We start from the raw sequence: 11,216 nt of genomic DNA on the forward strand, positions 1-11,216 counted from the left end.
AATGTATAAATTAACTGAATAATTTATCTAAACAAGTTTCTGTTTTTAACCCATAATAGCTAAATAAAGCTTTTATGGTATATATCTATAACTTTTTTAATTATAATAATATTATAAATTATTCCTATAAGTGTAATTTACAAGTTAAATTTTAATCAACTTGTAGATAAATAATTTTATCCTTAGTCTTTTTTTTTCACTTTTAGCAGATTTAATTTAGAAATGAATTCTGGATATTACTATAACAAATAATTAATAATAAAAAACAATTAAAATATAAAATAAAAATTGATTATGAAATACAAATTCAATAATTCCTATTTATTAATAAAAGATTGAATATCTAATTATTATAATAATTATAATTGAATATTTTACTTTTTATTTTTTTGGAAAAATAGAAAAATTTAATATTTCAAATAAAATATTAGAAAATACAATTTTCTTATATAAAAAATAAGTTAATATTCTTAATTTTAAAACAATTTGTATCGTAATAATTGAAAATATATAAAAAATTCGCAAAAAATTATATTGTTTGATAAAGAAATATGAAAAATATATAAAAATGATAAAATGAGTAAAATTAAGAATAAATTAAATTTTGTAAATATTATAATTAAATTAAAACTTTTATATACATAAATAACAATAAATATTAAATATGTTAATAAAAGATTTAAAAAATAAAAATATATATAAATAAATTATAGATATTAATATTTTTTATAGTAATTTTTTCTATTAATAAAACTCAAAAAATATATAATTAAATATATATAGATTTTATATAAATATAATTGTATATATATATATATATATATATATATTATATTTTTTTTAAAACATATAACATCAAAATATTTATTTAAAATATATTTTAATATTTAATATATTTGAGTGAATATTATAAAATACACTTAATATGAATTTAAAATTATTAATTATTTATTTAATTTATTTCTTTAATTAAATACTAACAAAAGTTAATATAATTTCACATTTAAATACATTTTACTGTTAATAACAATTTTAAATTCATTATTTTTAATTTTTATACAAAAAATATTTTATAAAATTTATCAAAATAATTAAATTCATTTTATTAAAAATAAAAATTAATAATTTTTTTTTTTAAATATAATAATATATCCAAAATATTTTAACTTATTTTTTCACATTTTTATCTTTTTATTTAAAATTATTTTATACTTTTTATATATATAAAAATCAAATTTTTATTATTTATTATATTATAAATAATAAATAATAAATTATTATATTTTTTAATTCTATTTTCTTTTTTTTATATTATATATTTAAGTATAAATTTAATTGAAAATAAATAAGTAAATATTTTATTTTTTTAATACAAATATAAAATTAATTTTTTGATAAAGTATAAAAAAGCAATAAAATTTTTATAAAAAATAAAATAAATTTTATGATATAAATAATATTATTTTTCAATAAAAATATTTATTATTATATATATAAGATATTAAAATAATACAATTATATATTAAACAATTAATGATAAAATATATTAATGTTTTATATGGTATTTTACTTATTTTTTATTATTTTTATATTCTTTAATTATTACCATTATATTTTACATAATTTGTATTTGTATTTATTATATTTATTTAATTTAACATAAAATTGCAAAAACAAAAAATAATAAGCAAGAATCTTATAAAATGCAATTATATAAATTTTAAAAATAGAAATTATAAAAGATTAAAAAAATTAAACAAAAAGATAGTTAACAAAATTATTAATAATTAAGCATAAGAACTAAAATATTATTAAAATAGATTAATAAAATTTAATTAGTTTTGTAAACTTTAAACAATAAAATTAAAGAAAATAAGATAGGTAAATAATTAAAATAAACCAGAATTATATAATAAAGAATATATTTAATAAAATACAAGGCAAATATTAAAAAATAATTTAATTTTTTGTTTACTAATTATAAAAGATTTTAATTAATTAGAAGAATAATATGTTATACCTTAAAAATAAAATATTTATTTATTTTTCATAAAATTAAAAAATAAGAATATAATTTTTGCATTAATCAAAAGCATTAATACAAAATAATCAAATTTATTCTAATTAGTAAATAAACATTTAATGTTAGGAAATGCAAAAATTGAATAAGGAAGTTAATTTATATATATAACAATTAAATATGCTTAACTCAACTTTGAAAAATAAACTTCTCAATAAATACATTCATAGAATAATTATTTATTATAAAAATAATAAGACTATAAAGTTAATACTAAAATAATAATATTTAAGAAAAATTATAATTTATCGATTAAATATAAAAATAGGACAATTTAATTAATTGAGATATTAGTAATTAGAATTTTATCTGGCAATAAAAAATTAATAACAAGCTTAAAAAAATTAAAAAATTAAAAATATAATGACTGCATAAAATTAGATATTAAAAATGCATTATAAAAGATAAGAAAATTAATAAGAAACTGATTATATATAAATTTAATTTAAAACATGTAAAATAATATTTAAGATATTAAATTTGGTTTTAACAAATAATTTCAAATTAATAATAATTTGCATTGAAATATTTTGTATCATTAAGATAATTAAATATAATTAGAAAATTTTAAAAATAACCAATAAGATAAATAAAATAGATTCGATTTACGAAGTAAGATTAAAAGTATAATTATTAAAATAATTAAAATTTTAATGATTAGTAATAAATTAACGATCGATAGCTAAAGAATAAATAAAATATAAGGATATTATAAAAAAGAATAAATAGTTTATAGTTTAAAATCTTAATAATATTAATATAAATTAGATAATGAGATTTTAAATAAAAGTAAATGAATATTAAATCTAAGTAAATAATTTTTGAATTAATATAAATTAATATCAATAAATTCGGAATAAATTAGAGTATAATTTCATTCGAATTAATTTTTATACACTGAATAAAAAATAATTTACAATGTAGTTAAAGATTTATTTAATAAATAAACTACTAAAAAAATTAATTTTAATTTTTAAAATTCCATCTGAAAAATAATTTTATGTAAATTTATAAACATTAGAATATATTTTATGTATAAATATTTTAATTTATATAATTAAAAATAAACTTATTATATATCGAAGAAAAAATATTTATTATTTTTATAGAAAAATTAAAAATAAAATATCATTAAATTAAATTATATTTATTTAATTATTTTTTATTTAATCACAAATTTAAATCTTTTTCTTTTTGCCCTGCTGATTATATACCCTATGTGAAAAAAGGTGAATTTTCAGTACTTAAATTTAAAGTATTTTATTATCTCAGAATACTTCTTTTTGTTTTTATTTCATATACTTGGTTTGCATTTTTTTGAAATTTAATTAATTCACTTATTATCTTTTCTAATTCTTTTGAAGTAATATTTTTTCCTTTTAATTCTTCTAGCCTTTTTTTTTAATTTATTAAAGATTTATATAAAAAATACCTTTTTAATGAACTTTCTATAGAATTATAATATTTTTCATTTAATAAATTAAATTCAGTTTGTCTTCTAATAATTTCTTTTTGATTTATTTATTTTATAGTATTTATAGTAGTTTACCAGGAATCATTTTCCTCTTTTAAATTATTTGTTAAGGAAATTTCCATTTACTAATTTAACTTTTATAAATTTTTTACATTTTATCTTTCTACTTTTAATGCTTCTACATATGATTCTGATTTTACTTATTCCATTGCATATTCATTTTACATCATTAATATTTTATTTTTAAGTCTTGTATTTTCTTTAATCAAATCCTATTCAGCTTATTGTTGATAGTCGTTACTTATTTAATTAGTATTTATATTATCGCTTTTAAAAATTTATTAAGAAACTTTTTATAAAAGTGAATTTTTTTATGCTATATCAGCTATTGCATTTTCATATGTTAATGGCATTACTTTTTTAATGTTTTATTCTATTTCTATTTATTTAATTAATAAATAAAGCAAATATAATATATTTTTATTTTACATTGTATAAGCTCATTTTTTTCTAAATTTGATGTTTATTATTATTTTAAAATTAGATTATTTGTAAACGAAAAAATGCTCACTTATTTACTTCTTGTCTATAATAATTTAGAAATTTAAGTACCATTTTCATTAATGTTTGAAGGAAAAAAATTAGACATTTATTTATTTCTTATTTTATTAATATTATTGCTACTATTATTATTCATTTAGTTTTTTTAATTATTGTACATTTCAAATTCCATATCTTCTATTTTGATTCGCATTTATTTGCTTTTCAAAATGCACTCCTGCATTACTTATTCTAAATTTCTCATGTGTTTGGATTATATTTTTACAACATTTGTTTTGAGTTTTTATTTATATTAATCTAATATTTATTTCCATTCTAAAGAACTTATTGTCCTTATTAAATTCTAATTTATAATGTGAGAACTTTTTTAAAATATTTTTTTTTATTTTTATATAAATATACTTAATTAATAGTTTTTTTAATTAAATTATTATAAATTCATGGGAAATGGAATCTTTTGATGCAGCCTCATCTATTTTTTAAGGAAACTCAAATATTTTTTTCATAGATTCTAAATGCTAACCAGATGCACTATAATTTGTAATACTATTTTATAACTAAAGATTACAATCATCTAATGAATCTAATGAATTTACTGATTATAAATAATTTCCTTATAAATCAATATTTTCTAAGCTTATATTTTTTCTTTATTCTAATTTTTTTTAATCATCTTAAATCTTATTTATATATTAAAAGTATATAATTAAATAAAAATATATAATATTATATATAATTATACAATATTAAATAAATAAAATATAATAAATAATAATAAAAATAATTAATATAATTATAAATAATTATATAAATTAATAAATAATTAAAATTAATTATATATGTAAATATATATAATTAAATATTATAATTATATTTAATTATATATATTTATATAAAATATATTAAATTATTTATAATTATATTTAATAAATATAATTAAATAATATAATATTTATTAAATATAATTAAAAAAATAATAAATTATTAAATCTAATTTTATATAATTTTTGTAATAAAGCAATTTTTATATAAAATAAATAAAATTTTTATTAATTATAAATAGAAATTTATATAAATTCAATAATATATAATTAATTAAAATAAATAAATAATATATATAATAAAAAATATTTAATATAATTATATTTAGTATTTAAAGAAATATATTTATTATGATTAAAATTTTAATTTATAAAATAAAATTATTAAAAATATAAAAAATTATATTTGTTATAATAAAATTATTATATAATATATATATAAATTTAATAATTATATATATATATATATATAAATTTTTAGATATATAATTTTTACATCAAAATTAATCTTTATATTTTTATCTAAATAATTTGAAAGTTTTATTTCTGCAAAGTTAAGTTTTTCTTTTAAAATATCTTCTATTTTCATATCAATAATTTTTTTTTTTTATTCAAGTAAATTACCACTTTCTTTTTCAAGTTTACACACTTATTCTACCAATTTTTGAATTTATTTTTATAAAATTTCCATTTAAAAATAATTGAAACTATTTTTTTACAATTCCTTTTTATATTATAACTCAAGATTATTTTTCTCATTTGATATTTCATTCTAAATATTACAAACTCTAATATTTTCTTTTCTTAACTACATATTCTAATTAACTAATTCTTAATTTTAATTCTATAAATCCTTTATATTTTAATTCAAACTTTTTATTAATTCATCTTTGACTCTAACTTTAGTATTTAAAAGATCAGAATAAATTCCTCCTGTTTCATAAATCTAACCATTACTATTATTTCCAATATAAATATTCCCATCTAATAACTAATACGGTCTTTACTCATTTAAATATTAATCTAATCCACTTTTAATTTTTTTAACAGCCTAAGGATCTTAAATATTAATAAATTCTAAATTCTATCTAGTTTCTAGTATAGCTTATCTATAATTTTAGGCTAAACTTTTACATTATAAAATTTCATTTTTCATTAATTCAATTGTCTATTTAAGACTATCTTAGGAATGAATTACATTCACTTTGAAGTGATTTTTTATTGTTTTTGCTCTCGTAGCAAATTTAAGTGAAGAAATTGTATCATCAGTAAATTTTGAATGCATTGAACATGTCACAATTAGGGAAGTTTTATAATTTCCACCCAAACTTTCTTATAAAATTCTTGTTAATTTGGAATCTCTATAAGGAATATGGTCTTGTCCTGTAGTTAATGAATGTATAACTTTTCCTAAACAACTCAAAGATAAATTTATTTTTATTGCTTCTTCTAAACCTTCCCCAGAAGCGCCACTTTTTGACACCTTCTCACACCCTGCTAGATCTATTAGATTTAATTTTCCAATTTTTTCAGCTCCATTCATAAGTTTTTGCCTAATCATGACCATAAATATAGTATGAGACCTTGAACTGTACTCATTAAGTCTAGTGGCTCTTATCTACCTTGTATTATAGCCAAAATCAACTAATTAAAGTAGCTCGTTTTCATCCTAAACCACTCTTTCAGTCAAACCTTGTACTATAATTCCTTTTTAGGGTGTTTCTTTAATTTTTAAATCTCCTTTTTTATCAAAATCATCATTATTAAAAGAGTCCTATAAACACTCTTTGTAAATTTCTAGCATAGAGCATTTTATAGTCCATTCTATTTCGTCTTGTTCTTCATTGTTATTTGAACTATTATTTATATGTTAAAATAATTATGCACACATTCTCGGTATTATTCCCATTTATTCTTAATCTTCTATATTTCCGAACATTGTATGAGATTTACCACTTCCTGATACTCCATATGCAAATATAGTACCATTATACCCTATTAGTACATCATTTACTACACAAGAAGCTATATTTTCATAAATTGTATCCTATATATATTTAAATATATTTTATTTTTTAAAAAATACTTGTGTTGATTCAGGTCCAAATGCACAATCTACAGTGTAGTTTACAGAATCATTTATTATTTTTACTGTTTAATTATTTATGAATTCAATTATATTACTTCCTAATCCATTTTAGTTTAATTCTAATTCAGCCTAGTTGTTAGGTCTAAATCTTAAGTATGTTTTGACATTTCCGTTTCCTTCTAATTGTTAGGATTAATTAATATTGTTACTAGGTTTAGAATTTTTTTCAAAAATCGATTAGTTAATTATTTTTGATTATTTTCTTGGAGATTCAAATATCGCTACAGTGTTTTATTTATTGTTTTACCTTTAAAAATGCGAAGCTTTTTATTTAGAGGAATTATGTAATATCGATTTAGCTGAATTTATTTCTGATACTTCTTCTAATAGTTCATCGTTTTTTTATTATAATAAGAAGGTGAATTTAGTCTTTCTGATATATTATTTGTAAAGTTTTCAGTTGTACATCTATTTAAAAGAATTTCTTTTTTTTATTAATTGTTTTTGTTTTCTTCCAAACTTGACTTTTCAGAATAATGATCTAATTATTATTAATCTTCTATTTATTTATTTTATATGTTTTCAGTTTATTTTACTAATAGAGGGCCGCTTATTTATAGGTTTAATTTTTTATTATTAATACTATTTATAGTGGAAGATAATTATTTTTAAAGAAATTATGTTTTAGGAGGATTTAATACATTTCTTAGAATTTATTATATTGAATTTAATTCATTTGACTTTTATTTATTTTTTATATTATCTATGGTATCTCCTTTTTTGTTTTTAATGGACTATTAGGTTGCACTTAAATGTAATTATTATTTTAATTTTTCGCTAGCAAAACCTTTAGATTAAATTGTGGTAGATTGCTGATCGCTGTTTTTATATGTTTGTTTTTTTATAAAGAGTTAAAAAATTGTTTTTATGGAGATAATGAATTATTTAATGAAGTTATGTTTGTCTTTTTAGAATACATGTTTTTTTACATTAATCGCTTTTATTTTAAAAATTTTAAAATATCGTTTTGAAATAAAAATTTAATTAAATTTTATTAATTTATATATAGGAGTTATTATTTTAGTTTTAATTTATAAATAATATAGTGTTTGAATGTTTAAAATTTTATTTGATTTAAATAGTTAAAAATTTTTAATAATTTTTATCACAATAAAATATGTAATATGTTTCTATAATCATTTTAAAGTTTTTTTTATATATATAAAATAAAATTTAATTTAATTTAAATAATATATTGTATTTTAAACTATAAAAAATTGATTTTTATCCATTCCAGTATTATTTAGAAAATATTTTTAACAAAATATTGCATATTTATGACAAAATTTTAATATTAAAAAAAATATTAAAATGATTAATATATAAAAATATTTAATAAATACACTTAGGTTTTATTAATTTTATGATTGAGTTAATTAATATTTTTTAATAAAAAATTTTATTTATAAAAAAATTATTTATTTATTAATATTAAATTATTTAATATTTGCTTAAAGTTAATTATTTAATTTAATTATTTTATTCATAAAATTATTATAATAAAAGAAAATGATACACTATAATATTTTATTAAAATATATTTTGAGAAGAAATAATAAATTATTTTATATTTATAAGTAAATTAAAACAATAATTAAATTTATTATTTTTATTAATATAAAAAAATGTAATATTATTTTATTTTTAAAAAATGTAAATTATTTAAAAGTTTTTTTATAATAATGTAATAATATATTTGAAGGAGCTTTCTCAAAAATTCAATTAAAATAAAGAAGACATGAATAATTAATTCTTAATTTTTATATACTAAAACAAAATAATTTCTTTTTTTTAAATTATGTTTGAAAAGTATTTATTTTATAATTTCATTTTAAAATCTAATTAATTATTTATATATATATAAAAGAAACATATTCTATAATTTATTTTTTATGAATTAAAAAAATGTTGAAAATTATAATAAAAATTTAATAATAAAATTATTAAATTAATTTAATATTCTTAATATATTTTTTCATTCTCTAGTTTCACAAGTAGGTCCACTAAATCCTTTGTGACATACACATTTTCCATTAAAACAAGTACCTCTTCCTAAACATGAATCTGGACAAGCAGACATATGTAGACAGAACCTAGTAATATCAGGACAAGTAACACTACCTTTATTACCAATTCTCACAACTTAATTATTTTAATTGCATTAATATTCATTTCCATAAACTATGAATTTGATTATAGCTTAATTACCATTAAAAATACACTTACTCTCATAACAAGCTTATGCAGGTGGAGTTCCATTCCACTTCCATTAGTTATATAAATCAGTTTTGAAACATCTAGTATTAGAACCAGATTTTCCTCCAACACTTTACCACTATTTTGCTTAGCCTTAATCAGGATAGTTACAATGAGTATTACTATAAGATTTCCAATACTTACAATTATTAGAAAGACTATCTTATGCACAACTAGCAAGGCCGGCATAATCATAACTGCAATTTTTATTTACTGAATTGCAGAATTCTTAAGATTAAATATCACAGTTTGTTCCCAAGAAATTACATCCTTCTCCATAACCCCAAATTAAAGGCTAAGCCTTATTCCAATTGATTTAATACCATGTAGAAGCTTAAAATACAAGCAAAGTGAAATTCGAAAAAACACTATCATACATATCAGATCCTGTCATCATTTCGTTTCCTAAGAGTCTTCTTTCCCAATGTCCTCCTGCTGTACCATTTCCACCCTTTTATTTTTTTTTACTACATTTTTTTTTAAATAAAAATTACTTCATCTTCTAAAGGTACACCTTCAAGGGTTGGACAATTGAAGTATTTTCTAGCATATTCTAATAATTAAGGGTCAGCAAGAACAACTCTGCCGTATCTGTCCCTTTTCTTAATATTATTTGGGAAATTACTAAAATGGTAATCAGAAAAAATTAAAGAATGTGTCATTTCATGTAGTGTGGTATAAATCCAATTTGCGACTGCCATCTTATCACCACTGTTTATAGCTTACTTAAAATATTTAAGATTCATATTAAAGTAACCAGCTAAAGGCCTTTTAGTTGAAGCAGTACCTTAGACATCACATGTACTTGCATAAGCCAAGGTATTACTTTCATCATCTGATGCAGTTATGTAAAAGACAAAATCTGCATTTTGAACACCATTATTAATATGATCTTTAGGAATATTTACTTTAGCGTATCCACAAGGATAATTATTATAACGACTACTGAGTCTTATAGGTTCGTTTAATCTTCTAACCCTAAGAAGTTCTTCAAAATAATTGCCAGCAGCAGGAATTAAATTTAATTCAATATATCTTTGAATAGAAAAGTGATGTTTTTCTAAATTACTATAATCAAATTTTATACGAATATTTTAGAAGCTAGATTATTCAGTGTACTTATAATTAATATCATCTTCATGTGAGCTAGCTTCTTAAATTTTCCTTATTTTTTCTTCTTCTACTAATACTTTAGAATGGATACATTTATGAGCATGTCTTTTGGAAGTTATTTCAATATTTTTGTTGTTTAAATATTTTCTAAATAAATTTATATAATTATATTAAGTATTTTATGCATATAATATTAGTAGAGTAGAGATGCATAAAGCAGTTAAAAATTTTATAAAAAATAACTATTTTCCTTACATTATTATTTTACTTTAATTTAATTATAAATAATCTTAACTATTTTTTTTATATATATGAATTATCTTTTTCTTATTAAAAAAAATATTATTATTTAAATAACTTTTATTTTTATTTATGATTTTATTTTTAATTTACTAAATTATTTTATATAAAAAATATCTTTAAAATAAATTAAAGTTTCATTATTTTTGCAAAATAAATATATTGTTAAGAATAATATATAAAAAAATTAAATAATAAACAAAAAAATTAAATTATTAATATTATTAAAAAGTAAATATTCAATTTAAAATATATAAAATATAATAAGAATAAGAATAATATTAATTTAGATAATTATTATTATATTTTTTTTTAAAAATATTTTCATTATAAATCTAAAATTTTATTAATATTTTTATTTTTTTTCATAATTTTTTATTATTCTTTTCATTTAAATTTTGAATAATTATCTAAAGTCTATTTAAATATTTTGTAAATTTTATATGTATTAAAAATTATTTA

General features: G+C 16.4%; 2 protein-coding genes across 2 annotated transcripts, besides 19 other annotated features; both read right to left on the bottom strand. All coding sequences in view use genetic code 6, as the record gives it.

Annotated features, from left to right (window-relative positions):
• Window positions 1-12: part of a microsatellite that runs on past the window's edge.
• A 749-nt stretch (window positions 13-761) lies between these two features.
• Window positions 762-835: a microsatellite.
• A 604-nt stretch (window positions 836-1,439) lies between these two features.
• Window positions 1,440-1,503: a microsatellite.
• A 3,312-nt stretch (window positions 1,504-4,815) lies between these two features.
• Window positions 4,816-4,943: a microsatellite.
• Window positions 4,816-5,085: a microsatellite.
• Window positions 4,869-4,942: a microsatellite.
• Window positions 4,886-4,951: a microsatellite.
• Window positions 4,897-5,035: a microsatellite.
• Window positions 4,898-5,044: a microsatellite.
• Window positions 4,923-5,085: a microsatellite.
• Window positions 5,035-5,111: a microsatellite.
• A 23-nt stretch (window positions 5,112-5,134) lies between these two features.
• Window positions 5,135-5,189: a microsatellite.
• Window positions 5,190-5,292: 103 nt separating this feature from the next.
• Window positions 5,293-5,396: a microsatellite.
• Window positions 5,355-5,413: a microsatellite.
• Window positions 5,361-5,408: a microsatellite.
• Window positions 5,402-5,431: a microsatellite.
• Window positions 5,432-5,874: 443 nt separating this feature from the next.
• On the bottom strand, window positions 5,875-7,420 carry IMG5_150430 (kinesin motor domain protein; the record flags this gene model as incomplete). The annotated part of the gene is made up of 4 exons (XM_004030888.1): window positions 5,875-5,892; window positions 6,135-6,983; window positions 7,023-7,204; window positions 7,333-7,420. 4 exons carry the CDS (start codon window positions 7,418-7,420, stop codon window positions 5,875-5,877), a joined length of 1,137 nt encoding a protein of 378 aa, XP_004030936.1.
• A 260-nt stretch (window positions 7,421-7,680) lies between these two features.
• Window positions 7,681-7,712: a microsatellite.
• A 1,202-nt stretch (window positions 7,713-8,914) lies between these two features.
• Window positions 8,915-10,711, bottom strand: IMG5_150440 (leishmanolysin family protein, putative; the record flags this gene model as incomplete). The annotated part of the gene is made up of 2 exons (XM_004030889.1): window positions 8,915-9,792; window positions 9,836-10,711. 2 exons carry the CDS (start codon window positions 10,709-10,711, stop codon window positions 9,061-9,063), a joined length of 1,608 nt encoding a protein of 535 aa, XP_004030937.1. The 3' UTR covers window positions 8,915-9,060.
• Window positions 10,712-10,924: 213 nt separating this feature from the next.
• Window positions 10,925-10,967: a microsatellite.
• A 134-nt stretch (window positions 10,968-11,101) lies between these two features.
• Window positions 11,102-11,145: a microsatellite.
• The last annotated feature ends 71 nt before the right edge of the window (window positions 11,146-11,216 follow it).

This window comes from Ichthyophthirius multifiliis (genome assembly GCF_000220395.1).
Source record: "Ichthyophthirius multifiliis unplaced genomic scaffold scaff_1120509251154, whole genome shotgun sequence".
NCBI lineage: Eukaryota > Ciliophora > Oligohymenophorea > Hymenostomatida > Ichthyophthirius > Ichthyophthirius multifiliis.